The sequence below is a fragment of the Mesoplodon bidens genome (genome assembly GCF_964165515.1).
Source record: "Mesoplodon bidens genome assembly, chromosome: 9".
NCBI classification, from domain to species: Eukaryota; Metazoa; Chordata; class Mammalia; order Artiodactyla; family Ziphiidae; genus Mesoplodon; species Mesoplodon bidens.
The window spans coordinates 2,102,796-2,122,836 of NC_138166.1; the positions used below are offsets into that span (position 1 = coordinate 2,102,796).

At 48.6% G+C, this 20,041-nt stretch overlaps 1 protein-coding gene across 5 annotated transcripts in view; it reads left to right on the plus strand.

The window, feature by feature from the left end:
- The window catches only part of IKZF1 (IKAROS family zinc finger 1), an 89,784-nt gene extending 70,323 nt beyond the window's left edge, over positions 1-19,461 (plus strand). For 3 of the 5 annotated variants that reach the window (XM_081243468.1, XM_081243466.1, XM_081243464.1), the window contains 4 exons: positions 1,626-1,793; positions 4,882-5,007; positions 8,030-8,164; positions 15,068-19,461. In XM_081243468.1, the coding sequence (XP_081099594.1) occupies positions 1,626-1,793; positions 4,882-5,007; positions 8,030-8,164; positions 15,068-15,777 (1,139 nt within the window). In that variant the 3' untranslated portion in view covers positions 15,778-19,461. The remainder of the gene's footprint in view (positions 1-1,625; positions 1,794-4,881; positions 5,008-8,029; positions 8,165-15,067) is intronic. The other 2 variants (XM_081243465.1, XM_081243467.1) reach the window with 1 other exon arrangement.
- Positions 19,462-20,041: the final 580 nt, after the last annotated feature.

The following is a 20,041-nucleotide window of genomic DNA, read 5'->3' on the forward strand; positions in this document are numbered from 1 at the left end:
ATGTAGGGAGCTATAGTGACTTTTATAATCACCTTCCCACCTGCTGGACTTCCTCTGCTCAGCCAGCTCCAATCTAGATCTAGATTTGGGAAAATTCTGAATATATTCTGGTTAGTGTCAAGATTCCAAATGGTCTATAATTGAATATCATTGTAAATTCGTTTCAATTTTTCCAGTAGCACATCTGTCCTGCCCACTTAAAATGAAGAATGATAGTAATCATGAAATCCAGAGGTCAATATAGACTTTTCAATTTAATCTAGTGTAGAGTTTAAGGGCACCAGATATGCTTCTACTTAATCGCTTTTGCTAAGTGCTGTCTTGTTCACCAAAATCATGTAAGCCAATTGGGAAAATTAACTGTACATTTTAACACATTCTTCTTCCTGAAGAAAAAATTGTCAGTAGTAAGTGCATTTTCATGGTATCTCAACACCAGATATTGTGGTCATACAGAGCTCTTCTTCTTAAAAAAAAAAAAAAAGGAAAAAAAAGCATTTGTTTTTAAAAGAGCTTTAATGCTTACTTAAACATGACAAATGTATCCCTCTTTTAATTGAGAGTTAAATAAAAATTTCACCGACTTTAGATTCTGAGACCTATGACTACTCAGTAGCATATTTCTTGAGCACAGATGCCTGTTTATTCCTTTGTTGGATTCAGAGTTTGGGGACATGAGCTGACACACAGCAGAGGGTCCAGTGTTTTTTTGTTGTTTTTGTTTTTGTCACCACTCCAGTGTAGTGCCACCCCTGAAAGAATTCCTAATGACAACTAAATTGCACCTCTTAGAATATTTGTACTGAAAATATAACTGTCTTCTATGAATATGGATAGAACCATACTAGCTTCAAGGTTGTAGGGTTGTGAGGAAAGCAAAAAGCCAGAAATCTCAGTGCAGGTCAGATTTTGAGATTCTGGACTTTTCTTTGGACGGTGCAGACCTTCCCTCCAGTGTCTCAACTTCTCATTTTATTCAATCTTTCTCTTTCTCTCTCTCTCCCACCCTCACACTCTGTCTGTCTCTTTCCTGATTTGCCTGCATAGGGACAGACAGGTAATGGAGAAGAAATTGAAAGGGAAAATACAGGGAAAATGTAAATGAAAAGAAGTTATTATAACTGTTATAATGAAGTGCCTTTCATTTAAATATAAGAATGTAACGCTGAAATGAACTTGTGATCCTGAAATGCATTTTTAATGAGTTTCCTTTTTATTTTGCTGCTTCAGTGGCATATTTTAAAGACCCTTTGAAAAAAGCCACATTAAAAGCCCCACCAAATGCCACAACACGCAAAATTGGATATTGGTTTATTCCAAAACTGCTGATGAGGAAGAGTGGCTCTTCATCACAAAATGTTGCAGTCACTTTATTTAAATGAGTTTGAATTTGCATTGTGATGTGCCATTCTGATTTAGGGAAAAAAAAATTAGATTTTCAGATCAAATTGACCCAACCAGTGAAGCGTTAAGGAACTGGCAGGTTTAGTCTGAAAGCCTCGTGTTCCATCAAACCTGCAGCCGGTGGAAGTCACCGGGCCCACGGGAAACAACTTTCTTACCCCGTCCTCCCCTCGTCCCGGCGCCGAGTCCCGCTCTCACCGGCTCCCTTCTCGTCCCCGCAGGAGAGCGGCCCTTCCAGTGCAACCAGTGCGGGGCCTCCTTCACGCAGAAAGGCAACCTGCTGCGGCACATCAAGCTTCACTCGGGCGAGAAGCCCTTCAAGTGCCACCTCTGCAACTACGCGTGTCGCCGGCGGGACGCCCTCACCGGCCACCTGAGGACGCACTCTGGTAGGTCCTCTGGGCGCAGCGGGGCTTGGCTTGGGGACTGCCTGGCAGGGGTGCCCTGCTCCCGGGACACCGCTCCCTTGGGCATCGGCTGCACCTGACGGAGCAGCAGTGCCCTCCCCCATGTGCTCTGAGGAAGTGGGTGGGGAAACTTAACACGTACACGCGTGCGCGCGCACACACACGCATGCACACGTCTCATCTTAGGTAGAGTATTTCAAAAGAGGCCTCCTCGTCCCCTTGTGTCAGGTAAGTGGGTTTCTCTTTTAAAGGATTTTGCCCGCTCGTACTTGTCCTGAGTGTGCTGCTAAAGCCCCAGAGTTTCCAAATATGTCTCTCAATGTTAACTGTTAAGCCACCCTCGCTACTGTTTCATGCCGAGCGTTTTGGGAGTCATCATAGGGCCAGTTTTCTTTGCAAAGGTGGTAGATAAGGCGAGTCTGTCCTGATTGGTGTTGCCTGTTCCCTGAGGGTGCGCTCCCGACTGGGCCCAAGTGCGACGGTCACGCCAGAGGCCAGCCGAGCCCTCCGTGGGAGAGGCCAGTTTGGGGCTGTTATGAGATTTTAGTAAATGCACCCTGGGTAGTCAGGGTCTCAGCAAGGTCATGGTAAACGAGAATGTCCCACAATGTTCGAAGCGCTCCAGCCTGAGAGCACAGATCCACCTCTGAGTAGACTGTATCTTCTGCCCCCGGAGAAGCTTCCTGGGTGTTTCAGGATCTGGTGGCCCCGTAATCTTCCAGGTCAGAAGAAGACAGGGTAGGGAGCGTGTGCCGTGCCAGCATGCCGCCCCGCAGGGGTATTTGACATCACGCCCTTCCCAGCCCCGAGAGCAGGAGGTGATGGGCCCTCACCCCTGCCCTCAGGGAGCTCACTGTCCAGACTGTCCAGACCTGTGGTGGGAGAGGAAGAGGCTGTAGACCAGCTCCCCCCACCGCCCCCAGGACAGCAGCACAGGAGGCGCCCCCACCAGAGAGGATGTGTGTCCCTGGGGAAAGTTGGCTTGCGCTCAGGCCACTCTCCCCAGAGGTTATGGGTGTAGTTGATGCCAGGGTTGGGGCCGCTTCCTCGTCACACATTTACTGGGCACCCCAGGGAGGAGATGGCAGAGCCCCAGCGTGTGCCGGGTACCGTGGTGCGAGCATCCGAGGGGACAGCGGGAGCGCGGGGAGGGGACAGTGAGTCTCGGGCGGGAGGTGTCCATCCAGGAGGAGCCAGGGCTTGGGTCCAGCCACAGGGCGAGTTTCTAGGCTCACCTTCGGCAAAGTTCCCAGTGAGCATGTGGTCCTGGAAAGGGAGGTGCTGGGCATTTACAAGTGTTGTGGGGAGGTGGTCCCCCTCTGGTGGGTGGTGCTGGCAGGGAGTCAGTGGAAGGCCACAGGGGTCCTGGCAGCTCTGGGTCTCAGATGCTCGGCCCGGCCATCTCCCCTGGTTCCTACCTCCTTCCTGACCGTCAGCGTGGAGGAGGCTCCCAAATGCTCTTAGAAAACTGGGATGGTGTAGGAAAGCTTCTCAAAATCTTCCGAGAAAGGAGCCACACGAAGCTGAGGAGGGGCTTCTCCACAAGGAGAGGTCAGCGGGAGTGACTGTGGGGCTTGGGCCCTGCTGAGGGCTGGGGAGGACTTTGCTGCAGGGGACAGGAAGACAGGCGGCTCCCCCAAAGTGGGATGATGACGCCGTGACAGTGAGCATTCGCAGATGCTTACACGTGTGGCTCAGAAGGAGCACATGTGTCATCCCCCCAGAGGTGGAGGTTTGCAGGGTCTCTGTAGGCTTCAGATGTGGCAGTGACACCGTCTGTGTACAGAGTCTACCAGGGGGTCTAGGGCAGAGAAACTTCACAGGTGGCCTTCGTGTGGAGTCAAGTTGACATCATCACAGCAGTAACACTGCATTAGAGTTGTAGGATGCACAATATCCCCTTCAGTAGAAAACACAAAGACTCAGCCTTAGCTTGACAGCAACCATACTGTCATCATCCCTGGGTCACTCTGACTGGCAACAGAAATCTCTCCTGCGTATCAGTTCTATGGTGAAGTTAGAAATATCTAGTGCGGTATTTTAGCTTATTCTGGCTCCATGCCTGCTTATTTCATTTGAGGCATGATGGTATCCTGCTCCAAGTATGGCTGATTATATATAACAGTGGTAGACTTTGGACAGTTTATTTCTATTAGGGATCCACTGATGAGGGAGTAGACAAAACTGCAGTGAGAAAACCATCATCGATCCAGGGCTGCTGGTGATTCTGCCGTCGGAAAGTGCCACAGACACACAACTCCTACAAAAAACAAGACAATGACTTAGGTTCTACAAGATGATTTCACTAGAACGAAATGAGGACTTCAGCCTTTGTCTGCAAATGCAAATATGGTCACGTTCTAGTCCGTTGTGAAATGGCGTCACCCCCATTCCGCTAAAAACCACCATCAACCTGGTAGCTTTCCCTGGCAACCAGTGGTGGCCTGAGATTCCAGCTATAGGATTTGTCCCATACTGATAAGAGGGGCTTGGGTAGTCTGGAAGGGTGAGGAGGGGTCCCCCTCCCTTCTTCTCTGCTTTCTTTGGAAATTGCAAGCTTGGCTAGAGACCTTCTTTCCTGCAGAAGAGTGGAGTTGGATTCACTTTGGTTGCATTAGACCTGGCACCACTGTCACTCCAGACCTCGCCCACGGTTGTGGCCATGGACAAGAGGCCACCTTTGGAGCTGATCTGTATACTATCCAGCCAGCTCGGGCCTTCCTCACATCTCTGCCCTGTTGTCGGGCATCCCTGTTATAACACTGCAGTGGTTTCTTTCCTCCAGTTAAAGTTCAGACTTTGTGATTTAAGTAGAAGGGAATTTGTTAGGCAGTGAACAAGTTAAAATGAAAAAAGGGTAACAGGAGTTCTTGGTACAATCAGGAAACCCCTGGGCATTCACATCTTTAAATTCAGTCAACTCGACGGAGCCCATAATGCTTTTAGCTCTCAAGAGCAGAGTTGTGGGTTTTTTTTTTGCCTTTTTGGTAAAAAGTGTATTGCATGCCTTCCCATGACACGTACGGCCGCTATTTAATCGGGGTCTTGAACTCCATTGTGTCTCCTGCAGTTGGTAAGCCTCACAAATGTGGATATTGTGGCCGAAGCTATAAACAGCGAAGCTCTTTAGAGGAACACAAAGAGCGCTGCCACAACTACTTGCAAAGCATGGGCCTTCCAGGCACACTGTACCCAGGTAAGCACCGAGGGCACAGGCTGCCTGGCCTTGGCTCCCCCTCCCTCCCCAGCGGGGGGGAAGGAGGGCCCCCTGCCCGCTGGGATGCAGCTGGACCAGAGCACAGGCCTGGGAGCCACCACGGCTGGGATGGAGGGACGTTTTTGGCCGCTGAACTCTCACTAGGAGTGCCCTGTGCTTCCCAGCTTTCCAAGACCTCCTCTTACCGGGGAGCATGTGACCTTGAAATCCCTTCCTCTCGAAATCTGGGGAAGCTTCTAAGATTGTAGTGACCCTTGAAAGTCTGGGGTTTTTCATGTCTTTCTGGTTTTTGGTGTTTTGGTTTTTTTTTTTTTTTTTAACCTGGAGTATCGATTGCTTCTTTGTGCTTAGTCATCAAAATAAGATGTGAAATCTGGTTTTAAAAATGATTTTTTCGGGCTTCCCTGGTGGTGCAGTGGTTGAGAGTCTGCCTGCCGATGCAGGGACGCGGGTTCGTGCCCCGGTCTGGGAAGATCCCACATACCGCGGAGCGGCTGGGCCAGTGGGCCATGGCCGCTGGGCCTGCGCGTCCGGAGCCTGTGCTCTGCAGCGGAGAGGCCATAACGGTGAGAGGCCTGCATACCGCAAAAAAAAAAAAAAAAAAAAAAAAAAAAAAAAAAAAAAAAAAATGATTTTTTCATGAAGTGGATCAAATAAGAGCTTTCAGGCCGTGTTTTCATTCATCAGTGTCAGCACCTGCCTGGAACATGGGATGACTGGAAGAGCCTGACTGTCTGTAGTTTTGCAGCTGTCACGGGTTTCAAGGGAAGCTTGCTTTTTTTTCCTCATGTGCTCTGATGCTTCGCTGTGTATTGCATCTCGAGATAACATTTGGCTCTGATCTGAGATAATGTAAAGTGAAAGATGTAAACAGAGAGAGTGTGGATCCATTTAGCCCTAAGATGCAAATTGATTCCCTTTGGTGATCAGATGGTTTGGGGTTCTTCATGATGGCTTTCTGTCCTGTACTCAGATGAGACGGCTTCTCGTGTGGAGTTAGTGCTGGCTGAGGATCCATAAAAGCCAGTGGAAGTCCTGCAAGGCTACACCGGGTCTCGGGCAGGCAGTGGGTGGGGGTCTCACTGTGCTGGGCTGGTTGACCTCTGCCCTCTGTGCATTTCTCATCACCCATCCCTCCCGGGCCCCCCAGGACCAGCCCCCATGAGCACTCAGATGGGCCCTTAAGCAGGCTCACCCCTCTCCATCCCCTTAGGTTGGAACCATTCTTTGGGCTTAGGTACAGACAAAGCCTAGCTTATGGGATGTAGCAAAGATTTAATTTTTCTGAATATGATTTTATTTAGGAAAAGGCTTTTTGGTCATCTGTCATAATTTCCTAATGTCTCTGTGGAAAACATGAGGTTCCCTTGAGCCTTAGGTGCACAGGTTGTGTTACAAGCTTAGAGAGAAATGAATCAAATGGCAGAAGAGTCAGTGGTCTGGGAGTTCTGGGCTCGTGGCCCCTCACTGTGCTGTCTCTGAGGGTCTCAGGAGGCCCCATGGCCTGGCAGAGAGGAAACCCAGCTTGAGGTGCTGTAGGCGCCCTGGACAGGCCACGGGCCCATCTTTGCAGAGAAGGATGGATACACTGGGAAGCATATTAGCCTGATAGATCAAAAATACTACCAGTGCAATTGAATTCTATGGAGTTTATGGGTACCCCTCCTATAAATCAGGGTGTGGGCTGTTTGCCCATTTAATAAGAAACCCACATTTCCAAGGCTAAAAAATTAACATTTACCAGCAATAATAACCAATTTGAAATATATTTTTTCAAAGTGGCGTTCATCATGAAGCAATGAAGACATAAAATGCTTAGAAATAATCTTAGCAGGTCATGTGCAGTCCATGATGAAGAAAGCTAGCAAACAATACTGGGGCCAGAAAACATGGAGGAGTCACAGGGAGAGAGGCCTGGACACTGCACGTGTTTCCTCTGGGATCACAGCATGGTTTTAGCATGAAATTGGTTTGTCAATCTTATTGGAATGTTATAAAGTGTATCTGGAAAAGTAAATGAGGGAAATGGCATTTTTTAAAAAGAAGAGTAATGTCTAATGCTGTATTCAAATGTAGCTGGCATCTGGACCTCTTTGAAGAATAGACAGACAAATCAATAAAAGAAATGGATAAAACTTCCAGAGACCCTGTGATCCATCAGCCTGTCCCATCTGAAAAAGGAAGAGGCACAGAGCAGTGGGATTTCAATGGACTTTTCAGAACCCGTGTGGGAAGAATTGATTAGCCATTTGGAAGATAATCAGTTTGCATTTTTAGCTTCTCATAGCTTAGGAGAAATTGCAGGGAGATGAAAGAGCAATATTTCCAAAAATCCAACCATAAAAACTAGAACACGGATGGTTATGCAGGATACAAAGCTGTGTCTTCAATTACAGAAAGGGATGACATAGAAAAGCACAGGTTGGCTAGAAACACTTCCTAGATCAACATTCACCTCCACAATTTCTAGATTTCCTACGGTGCATGTTTTTTGATTTTCCAGTTTGCTGTGTTCAGGGTCCAGGAGCTCTGAGTTCATTCCCATGTTACCAGGATTGGCTGCAGCATCTTTGTGGCCAGGTTTCTCCTGCACCTCTCTTCACTGTGCCAGAGTCTGAGCCTTAGATCATTTCTAGCTGAGAGTTCTTTGACTCTCAGGAGGGCTGCTGTCAGGATTGACTGAATTAGTGGATTGGGGTGTATTTGAAAAGTTAAGAGGACTTGTCAAAGGGACACAATTACTTAATCACAGTCCAGCTTCTAGGGACAGTGGTGGTGCTTATTCCCTGGTCTTGGGGGATAAGGCAGGTGTCATTAGCAGGTGGCTCTGGTCAGCCTCCATCTGGCTGGCAGGGTTGCTAGGAAGATTCAAAATAATCTCCGTGAAGATCCTGCCTCTTGTAGGCGCTTAACACATGTCATATTTAACACTGATGATGAGACTGAATCCTTTCGCCATAAGTGCTTCTAAACTGGTCTTTCTAACTGTCTTTGACTTTAGTCATTAAAGAAGAAACTAATCACAGTGAAATGGCAGAAGACCTGTGCAAGATGGGATCGGAGCGCTCGCTCGTGCTGGACAGGCTAGCAAGTAACGTCGCCAAACGTAAGAGCTCTATGCCTCAGAAATTTGTTGGTAAGAGTTAAACGTTTCCTGTCTCTTAAAAGAACAACCACGCGGGTGCTTTAGATGGTGATTAGTTGAGGGGAGAAGAAAGGAAAACATATCTCATTTTTTAAAAAGCAAACATTGGCAAGCTTAACATTTCTCAAATATCTCGGAATGGTTTTCCAATAGGCTTCTTAAAAATAACAGACCTTCTCCCAGGAGTTGTCCTTAGAGGTGGTTCGCAGCGTCTGGGGCACTCGGTGAGATCTGCCTGTGGACGCTCTGTGTCCATTGGGGGTGGCCTCTCAGTGAGCACAGGGCGGGGGGTGCATGGCCCGGAGAGCAGCCTCTCTGAGCCTCAGGTGCTCATTTTTCAGAAGAAGCTCATAATACTCCCCACATGGGCTACTTTGAAGGCTAAAAGGGCAGAATTGCAGGGCAACTGGTGCCCAGCAAGGAGATACCTCTGACTCTCTACCTGTGCCAGGTGCTTTCAGGGTGGGGCAGCCCTTCCTCTAAGAGGTTATTGTCCAATGTAGCCATCATCCAGCCCAGACACTGGAAGTTCAAGAAGGATGACACCTGGGCAGGCGGGAGGGATGAAGGGCTCTGGGCTGGGGACCCAGCCTGAGGGTGTGAGTTCACAGCCACACTGTCACCTTCGCAAAATTAGTCAAACTCTCCAGCCTTGGTTCAAACTCTTTATGAACATAGATTAGATGAACATAGATTAACACCAAGGAAGTGAGAACATTTAGAAGCCCTCAATGTGAAGATAATATCATGAAGATAATGTAGAAAGAGGAACATAGAGGAGAGGGTCACCTCCAGGGAGGAGGACTGGGGGGGGAGGGTCATGTCCAGGGAAGAGGATTGGGGGGGAGGGTCATGCCCAGGGAGGAGGACCAGGGGGGAGGGTCACGTCCAGAGAAGAGGACCAGGGGGGAGGGTCATGTCCAGGGAGGAGGACCAGGGGGAGGGTCACGTCCAGGGAGGAGGATCAGTAAAAGCCTGTGAAGCTGACAGTGACCTGTCACTGGGAGGGAGGAAGAGGATTTCAAGACATTTTTGACAGTGGAAGAATGGAGGAGGGTTCTAGGCAGATGGATACAAATACAGAGAAATGGTGATGCCGTTTGGGGGCTGGAGGGGGACGTGTGGACACGTCCGACAAGGAGGGCGCGTCCTGGGGTGACTCACGGACCCTCAGGGAAGCCATAACAGTAAAGCCCGAGTCAGCTCTGGCCACAGGTGAATGGCCTTGGAATACCTAGGTGAGAAACGTAGCCTCAATGCAGTAGGCAGAAGAAAGCATTGGCGTGTTTTTGATTGGAGCCACGTCTTGGAAAATAGAGAGCTCGAGTGCCAAAGATTGACTGGAAATGCGAGGACGGTGGGGCTGTGGTGGAAGGAGGGAGGTCTGGGGGCCGTGCCGGGACTGGGGGATGGAAGTCATGAGTCATGGGGACCCATGTGCCATTGACAGGTTCTGGGAAAAGATAGAGTCTGGGTCTGATCTGCTTGTTTTCAAGGGTTTTCTGAGTGACGTCCCGTGGGAGCCTGGGAAACGTGTGTTGGGAGAGGGCGTGGGTCCAGCACGGGGTTAGTGGTCAGTGAGGCCTGGGCCAGCTGCTTTCCTGCAGGAGGAGGGCAGGACCAACAGGAGGCCAAGTTCTTGGGCTCCATCCTCTCTCTGACACTTAAAACAGGCTCCATTTTGATCAGGTTTTAAGTAGAGGCTTGTCATAGGCTGCGGGTTGGGAGGGGTGGGGGGAGGAAGGATTCAGTTAAAAAACACTTTTGCAAACCACCGGCTGGAGACGCAGCCTGGGGGAGTCGCCCACACAAACCTGAGCCTTTAGACTGTTGCGCGGGGGAGGCCTCATGTTTCCTGAGCAGAGGCGGCGTGACGTGACGCGGAGGACCGAGTGCTGAGGGTGGGATTGCAGGTAGCACCGGGTGGAGGTGAGCCTGGGGCCCCTCAGCTCCTCCCTGGAGGCCTGTGTGGAGGGGGCTTGGGGGCCGGTGACCAGGAGAGATGGAGCAGCACGCGTGCCCGAGGATTGTTGACAGTCACGGGCCCTGGGGAGCTGGGTACCACTTCCTCCTTCAGATGAGGAAAGTGAGGGATGTCAAGAGCTTTATAAATGGGCGTCTCAACCCCTGCAGCTTACGGAGACTTCAAATAACTCTCTGTGAAACTCCGCAGCAGCCTCCGCGGGTGAGACCACACTTTAGGTGTTGTATTGAGATTTAGATGCTTTCGCATTAAAATAAATAAATAACTAAACAACACCAGAACCCCTCTGCCTGATCAAGCAAAGCTAAGGTAAAAAGGAGTCCCTGGGGAGATGTGGACAGCACAGGAGAAGTGGCAAGGTCCCAGGGGGAACAACAGTAGACAGTAGGACAAGGATGGCAGAGTGGAGATTGGAAAAAAGGGCTCAGAACTGGCTGTGTGTTCTGTTAGGCGTTTCCCCAAGAGTTTGGTGATTGGCAGTTTATTTCTAAGATAATGCCTCTTCTTGCCCCCAGATGACTACCTTACCCTCATGTCAACTTGATGGGGTTTTCATCAACCACTCCTAACTTGTGGTTTCTCCGTCTCTAAAATTAAAAAGGAGATGGACCTCTAACCTCTAGAAGCGGTCTATCTTGTATATAAATTCAGAAAGAGTGTGTAGGAATGCAGCTGTTACCGTACAAGCTGGCAGGGTATTGGTGGGGTTGAAAGAGCTCCAAGTTTGCTCTCAAGAGAGGCTCAGACCCAGCCCTTCTACTACTATTTCTATTTATTTAGAGTGATCTCTTAATTGATTGGACTTTACATGCTACTCTTTTCAAGAAGCTTCTGTAGGGGTTCTGTTTTCCTAATTGTTTTGTGTTTGAGGAGGTCTGCCTGCTGCCTTTCTACTTGAAGAGCATGCTGACGAGTATGTGATGTTGGTCACTCTTTTTTTTCCCCTGGGAACTTTTTAGGTCTTGCCATCATGACTGAAGGCAAGATTTCCATTTTCTCTCTGATACCTGAAGAGTTTTTTCTTTAACCTAAAAGTTAAATACCCTAACTGGGATGTGTCTTGGTGTTTTTGCATTCTGAATAAAAATTTCCTGACATTTTAATCTGGGGATTCCCTTCTTTTCTCTTTTATTTCTTGGAAATTCTCTTTTCTATAAATATATATTTTGTTTCATCTGCTGTGATCTCTCTTCAGAGATACCAGGTGTCCTTATGTGGGAGAGTTTGTCTTCCATATCTGTTAGCATTTCTCTAAGTTTATTTTTTTGGCTTTTTCACATTTATTCACTGTTATTATCTTGTGTTTTTCCTCTATGTCAGTAATTCCATTTTTAGGGGTTTATGTTCTATTACTTGATGTTTCTAATCCATGTATTAATTCTGTAATAATACTGTCTGGACCTCATTTTGTTTCCTGAGATCGAAAATCTCTGTTTTCATCTTATTCTGTTGTTTTAGCCTGCCATGTTTCAGTATCTTTTTTAATTGAATCCGTGTCACAAAGCAATTATGAGACATTACTTCTCTTCCTTGAATTAAGCTCTTCCCTAGGATGGGCTTAATGGTCTGTGTTTTACTTCCTTTCTTCCCTTGTCTTGCTAGAAAATATCTTCACAGCAACCATGACCTTTTCTTTTCATCTTGCTTATTCAGCTTGGGCTGATAGAGTTTGATTGACATGTCTACATTCTTCCTATTGTATCTGAGATTTTTTTTTTCCTGTGAGAGCTATTGACTTTTCTCAATACTGAAAGAATGCCAAGGATGGGGTTGGGGGAGTTCAGGTGAGGCAAAGTGCAGTCTTTGTTAAAAGAGTTCCTCTCTGCCCTCTCTCCCTCGTTCTGAGACCTGGTTAAATGCCCTAAACCAGTTATCACTGTACTGTACCTGGTTGGGGAGTATTTCCCACAGGGGGCTGCTCTGGCCCTTTGGGCTGTTTCCTCCCAGTGTACAGCATTGAGGACTTAACTCCTGTCTCCCATCCAGAGAACCAGCCTCAACGCTCACTTGGCCAGGGTCACCTGGTCTCATTAGCAGAGGTTTTAACTGCTTTTTGATCAGAAGTGGAAAAAGACACCTATTTGAATTGATTCTCTATGGATATGAGGATATTAGGGAAAATGCTGAAGATTTTGTTGATTCATACTTAAGGTTTTTGTAAGTGAGATCAACAGCCAAGCTTTGCCATGTATCTCATGCCAGAATTTTCTTTCCTTGGTCCTTGATTTTTTTATAAACATGTATTTCATTAGACTATGTACCTTTCTTTAGTATATCGCCAAAGTGAATGTTGCGCGATTTTCTCACTTTGTGGAATATTAGGGAAGAGAAATTCTGTGGGTGGTTTCAATATGCCACGTGAGTCTGAAATCTATGTTGTTGTTTTTTTTATTTCCTACATTCTTCTGTTGTTGATTCCCAGTTTTAAAAACAACAGATTTCAATGGTTGCTTAGGAAACCACAGAACCATGACTTTGGGAGAAACAGGATGATTAGGTGGGAAAGCACCATATTTGGTGGAGCTGTAAGCACTTTTATACGTATCAGAATTGTCCATGAAGTCCACTCCCCTCCCCGCCCCCGCGGGGGTTTGGTGGAGGGATAGACTGAGATACCAGCCAGAAGGGACTCCTTCTCCTCTGAGGTTAATGTAACCAGACACTTGGCACCTCGACACAAAAACAGCGGAAAAAAATCACGTGGTTTCTGTAATGCTACTCAATTATTTCTAACCTTAAATGGGGAGAAACGCCACTTCTGTGATCCCTGCCACTCAACTTATGTAGAAATTCCATTCTGTTCCAGTTCTGCAGAGGGCGTGGCAGTCCACTGACAAGTTTCTTTGTGTCGTCCAAGGGTCACATTGTACTGTTGTCAGGGCATGTGTCACTCCTGACCACCAGCAGATTTGAATGAATGAGAGCCAGGCTGCTGTATGATACACATCCCTAACAAAGCAAGAAGTGGGACCTAATGATGCTTTCTAGTATGATGGGGCATACTCCTGGACAGTTATCGAAGGTTACAGACATTTTTAAGGATGATTAATAAGTCTACGAATTGTGGAGCAATTTATCCTTTCGTTGCTAAGAACGGCTGCAGACCGTGCTGTCAGGGTGTCAGTGTGGGAGGTGTGGGGGTCCTTGCTGTCACCAGCTGCACCAGCCACCATCAGCTGTAACCTGGACCCTTGGGCAGCCGGAAGGCGTTCCTCACCTTTGCCTCCCGCCAGTGACCGAGAAGGGTGCTTCCTTCCTTCAGACCGTTCTGTCTTCCTTCAGACACAGTCTCTGCGGGGTTTACCCAGCCTACTGATCCGCCCGGGGCTCTGGCCACCTTCATCCATCCCTTCAAGGCTCCAGTCTCCCTCTCCTCTCGGTATCCTCTTGCTGCTCCCCGTGTGGGACACACTTCACGGTCTGCAGCTAGCTCTTAGCAACAGAAGGATAAACTGATCCATACTTCCTAGACTTATTATTAATCCTTAAAAAAATCTGTGACCATTGATAAGTGTCAGGAATATGCCTCATCATACTAGAAAGCATCATTAGGTCCCCGTAGCAAACCTTCCTTTCCTTTCATGCAACTTCTCGGACAGGGATGCACTGCACGTTATCATGTGTTAATGTCTGTCTCCCCTGTGGGCTGCTGAGGATGGGGACCACTGTTCCTTGTTCGCCATTCCGTCCCTCCTGTCTGCTCCATGGTGGACGCTTGGTGGAGATGTGGTGCGAGAAGGAAAGAAACAGAGTGAGGGGTGAATCATAAACAATTCAGACCTGCCTGTGGATGGCCTCTCGTCCTGTGACTTATTAACTAACCACCGCTGAAAGTCAAGTGGATCAATGGCCCTGACAGTGAGGGCAGACAGTTCATTAATAAATTTGCTAATGAAGCCATGGTTTCCTACTGAGCTTAGAACCAGTATATCGAGAAGGTGTATCTTCAAGTCTATTCATTTTATTTCATTGTGAAAATTTATACTCGAAAGTTAATTACAAGAAGTCAAATCTTTTCTCAAATGTCCCCTTTCCAGGGGAAGCGAGCTTGCCACCTTCTACAAACCGTGATATTAGATCTTAAGTTTCTTGAGGCTAAGCTTGCTGACAAGTCCTTGACAACAATTCTCGGGCATCGTTCACGCTCAGTAATTGTTTGAAAGGACAAGTAAATGTCACCCCTGGAGCCTCCTTGCTTTGCTCCCGGCTCTCCACCCCGTGACTCTGCAGCACAGGCTCGGTGCTGCTAAGGCTGGGAGGCGAGAGTGGAATTGGAGGCCAGGCAGGATGTGGAGGCCGGCGCGTCTGATGATGCTTTTCATGCTCACGCAAGTCAGAGCCAGCTTTGTGCTACTGACAAGACTGATACCATTTCACTATAAAGAATATACAGTTTTCGTATTTTTGATTAAGCCTTATTCTAGCGTATTAAAGATGGGAATTTAAAACATACAAGATAATATTATTTTAAATAAGTACGTCGCACATTGTTGTAATCGTATAATTATGTTTTAATGAAATAAATCTGATAAATTAAGCAGCCATTGTAAATTTCTTACAACAGTATATTGAAAATACATCGTTTAAATATTAATGTTAAATAGAAAAATGTTTCTAACATCCGGAGTAAAAGACACAAGTATTGGTCTCATCCGTTTGAATATATGCTGTTTAAATTGGCACACCATCCTCGGTTCCCCGATTCATTTATTGATCTGTCCAGACAAATTGGTTTAAACGCCGACCCCGGGCAGAGCCCGTGCCAGGTGCCCGGCAGGCAGAGACGCGTCAGCTCTCCGCCACGTTGGAGGTGCTCCCGAGGTCGGTGCCCCCGCAGGTGTAGATGTCAGCTCTTGTCGCCGGGCGCAGAGGTAACCTGGGCCTCTCTGACTGTCCCCCGCTTCCCACAGGGGACAAGTGCCTGTCGGACCTGCCCTACGACGGCAGCGCCAGCTACGAGAAGGAGAACGAGATGATGCAGACGCACGTGATGGACCAGGCCATCAACAACGCCATCAGCTACCTGGGGGCCGAGTCCCTGCGCCCCCTGGTGCAGACGCCCCCGGGCAGCTCCGACGTGGTCCCGGTGCTCAGCCCCATGTACCACCTCCACAAGCCCCACGCCGAGGGCCCCGCGCGCTCCAACCACTCGGCCCAGGACGGCGCCGTGGAGAACCTGCTGCTGCTCTCCAAGGCCAAGTCCGCATCCTCCGAGCGCGAGGCGTCGCCGAGCAACAGCTGCCAAGACTCCACGGACACCGAAAGCAACACGGAGGAGCAGCGGGGCGGCCTCATCTACCTGACCAACCACTTCACCCCTCACGCGCGCAACGGCCTGTCCATCAAGGAGGAGCACGCGGCCTACGACGTGCTGCGCGCGGCCTCCGAGGGCCCCGCGGACGCGCTGCGCGTGATCGGCACGAGCGGGGAGCCCCTCAAGGTGTACAGGTGCGAACACTGTCGCGTGCTCTTCCTGGACCACGTCATGTACACCATCCACATGGGCTGCCACGGCTTCCGAGACCCCTTCGAGTGCAACATGTGCGGCTACCACAGCCAGGACCGCTACGAGTTCTCGTCCCACATCACACGGGGGGAGCACCGCTTCCACATGAGCTAAAGCGCCCCCCACCGCCCGCGGACGGCGCCCCGCCCCCCGGAAGAGCATCCAGGACCCGCGCCAGCCCCTGCGCGGGCAGCCGGGATGGACCGACTGCTGTGCTTTGACCTCTAGGTCGTGTTTCGTTTTGTTTTGAGTTGGTTTGCTTTTGAAAACAAGGAGCTTTTCTTGTTAGATGCAGGGTTCCGTTCGGAGACCCCGAAATGCTCTCTTACTAGACAATTCTGTAGACCGCTGGCTGAAATCCCCTCCCCTGTTGCTTCCTAGAAATTGCTGGCCTCCAGATGATGGGTCATTTTCGGAGAGAATTTTATAAAAACAGGCGCAAGCCCGGGAAGGAATGAGCCGGTTCTGTGCTAAGCACGGGATTCACGCCCCAGATGGGGTTTCCGAGGTCCCAGGAGCTGTGTGCGCAGCCCCTGAGCTGTGGTCGTGAGCTGACCCTGGGGGTGAGTGCCCCTACAGCAGGGCCGGAAGCTGCGTGCATGCAGGGAAGACAGGCCACAGGTTGTAAACAAAGATAGGATTCCAAGTCAAATTCTGCACATTGTTGGGGACAAGTGACCATTGGGCAGAGGGAGGGAGGGATTGGAGAGCCTTTGGTTTCATTCTCGATTTCCAGACCGTGAGGTTGCTCAGCCCACAGCTAAGCCTTCCGAGGCCTGTCGTCACGTGGGATGAACTCCCGTTCCCCTGGGGCACCTGGGACTACTGTCCTCTGTCATACCGGTACTTTGAAGGGCCCCCCCCCAAAACCTATCACTACATTTTTAACACCAGTCCTGAAATTTGAACCTTAATTCCTTCTGAAACGTTCAGATAATAAAATCCTCCAGAAACCAAAATTTTATTCTAAATTCCACACTCATTTCTTTGGTTCTGTGCTCCTTCCCCGCTGGGTTCTACCTATGACCAGAAGGGTATTTTCCCTGCAGAAGGCCCGTCCTAGACCTCATTTAATGTTTTGTTTGCAGCCCCAGGCCTGGATTTCTTACCGTCAGTACATTTCTTACCCTGCTCGCTGTGTATATTATTCTCATTTTAAAATCCGTAAAAGAAGGATTCAGAATGACCCTTCATTTTTAGGTCAAGGAAGTTTGCCAGGTGAAGTCCGGGAGATGCTTCTTACACACAGCACCTATTTGTTTGAAACTAAACTTGCCAACCATCTGAAACTCTCTCCTGTAACGACAGAGCTGCACCCTGCATCCACGTAGGCAGGACGCACCCGTCCGACTCGGGACCATCTCGTGACCAGAACTCGAGGTCCAACAGAGGCAGGTGGCCCCAGAGGTGCTCTCTGAGGCGCCACGAAGGTGTCCGTGGGTTCTCATCCCAACCAGGAAGGTAATGCTGTCATCAAGGACACTCATCTCAACCATCTAGCAGAAAGGGCATACAGTTTCAAAGGTTTCCAGTATTTGTCGTCACCAAAAATATCCAAGGTGACCATGAAGAAACAGGAAAAATTGTGCACAAGCACCTCTGCATTTCATCTAAATCCAGAGTTCTTGGGCTCAGCTCTCTTGACATTTGGGGCTGGATTCTCTGTCACAGGGGATTCCCCTGGGCATCATAGGCTAACAGCACCCCTGGTCCCTACCCAATAGATGCCAATAAGACACCGAGTTGACTACCAGAAATGTTCCCTGGGGAACAAGCATTGCCCCTAGTGGAGAACACTGCTCTAAACGAATTCTAAACCAGTCAAGGGTCTGGAGGTCTTCCAAAGGGTCTGGAAGGGTCTGGAAGGGCCTTCGAGGGTCTGGAAGCCCTGCAAGAATGTTCCCCATCAGCAGTCTGGAGACTGACTCCTGTTCCTTTGGATTCATTATAAATTCTCTCAATGAATTATCCCTCTTCAGGCTTCAGAAACATACCCTCTCAGGTGCATTTGAGTTTTCTGGAAAGGATGGCATCCCAGCATCCTTGAGGCATGGGGTTCTTTGCTTACAGAACCGTATGACATTTTGAACCTGGAAATAGACAACGTTGTCCTAATTGGGGCCGTGACACACTGATGCACTGGGGGAGGGGTCAGAGGGAGGGAGGCTCTGGGCTGTGGACAGCGTTCGTTCCATTTGCAGCTACAGAGAAGGAGCCACCTCAGCCCCGAGAACATACATAGTCAAGGTGAGAGACTGCTTAGACTTCCAGTCTGTAGGCCAAGTTCACCTGCCCTGTTCTTTCCCATCCGGCTCCACAGGGTCCATTGGCTGAACGGAGTTATTTTTCCCTGTGACTTCAAACAGCTGGATCCACCACTGTAAATAGTGGCTACAGGAGTTCTTTTCTCCAGGGCTTTCCCCTCCTTCTCTCTGCCTTTTATAGCCAATATAACTGTTTATTTACACACCTTTTGTTGTGGTTTTCTATTGTAATACCATTTTTCTTTCAAACTATTGTATTTAAAGTAAGGTTTCATATAATGTCAACAAGTAATTAAATTATGTTTGAAAAGCGGCCATGTTCTGTACCGAAAGCTGTTAATGTTTTCCTCCTAGCTGGTAAAAGTAGGATTTTGCATGATCTCACTCCCTTTTGTTCTGTGGTTTGTTCTGCTGTTTGATGCTGTGAGTGTGTGTCTCGGGGACTGTCATGGATGCACTAGGTTTCGTGCACTCTCGTTGCATTGAAAATAAATATCAACCAAAGGAGGGGCACCAGTAGCAGGTGGATTCATTGATCACAACGAGAAATCCCTGCTTGGCGTTCCTGCCCCTCCGTGTCACCCAGCTTCCCTCCACATGAAACACCTGGATGCCCGCTCCTTACCCAGGTCCTCCTGCATCGCGTACCTTAAAGCATGGGCTTGTCCTAGTAGAAGAGTCACTAAAAAGAATTGTGTTACCATTGCTTTATTGCCCAAGGGCATGTCCCAGCACCCAGCGCTTCAGATACCCGCACGTTTCACTTCCAATTCAGAGTCAACCGCAGAATGAAATCTCAGAAACTTCACTGAGAAAGACAGCTACCTGTTATGGAGATGTGAGTTCTTTTTCTTTCTTTTCTATTTTAGTGCTTTTTTCTTGTTTTGTTTTGATTGTGACTCTCAATAGTGTCATCTTCTTGCCGAAACAAAAGCGAGATGGAATGAACTGCTGTAGACAAGTCATGAAGCAAACGTATTTCTCTCTCTTGCACTTCTTAAGTTCCAGCAATAATGAAGGGTCACCACTACTCAAAACCCAGATCCCGCTCCTTCAGTTCAGTCTGTGTGTCTGTGTGTGTGTCTGTGTGTGTTTTACTTTAAAATGAACCAAAATTAGAGTTATTTAAGATATACAGACATCAGAAAAAAAAAAAAGCACATAGGCTGTTGGTGCCGTAGCATTCACTGTGAACCCATGTAACCAGATATGAATATGCAATCTTGCTTCCAATACTTTCTAATACACTTTTTTACAATGTTGTGGGTGATGACTGTTCAGGGTTCAGTTTGTTTGTATCTAACGCAGCTTTAGGTGTTCGGCTGCCATCCTGGCAGTTACATGTACAGGATTGTAAATGGGAAAATGCAGTTGTATTTCCAATCTGCCTCTATGACGATGTTAAATTATTTCTGTTTTGCTGTGAACAAGGGGTGTACCCCTGGAGGAATAGAGTATCCTTTTGTACACATTTTGAAATGCTTCCTCTGTAGTGATAGAACAAATAAATGCAACAAGTACTCTGTCTGCCCTATCCTGTGAAGCCCACGCTAGTCTGAGAGAAGGTCCTGCAGAGCTGCCGCCTGCTACAGACCCCCTCCGGGTCGGAGGAGACAGAGGTGGGCTTGGGGGCGGGTACAGTACAAGTTGGAGTCTTATGTGATCGTCTGCATACGACGTTGCTGCCAGAGCGTCAGTTCACTTCAGCAGACTGACACCCCGCCCCCCGCCCCGGGCCTAGCTGTGCTGGGCTTAGGGTACTTGTGGGTTTGAGGGTAGGTAGAAGTCGTGAACAACAAGACATACATCCCTGGCTCTTCGTAGAGCAGTGCTTAATGCCGCAAGCAGCAGGCCCGTGGCCCGGGGAGCCCAGAGGCAGTGACCGACCGCAGTGACCGCCTGGTGGCACTCTCCCTGCAGAGCTGCACACGTAGGGCAGGGGCGCTTCAGCTCTGCCACAGACCCGCACTGCTGCAGACTCTCTCGGTGGTGAAAACCCTCTGGTCCTTTTGGACAACTAGCCAGACATCCTATGGGTTCAGATCTACTAAACAAGGTGAAGTGGCCAAGTTTCCATGGTCCAACATTTGACCCAAATGGGGCGAAACTTTAAT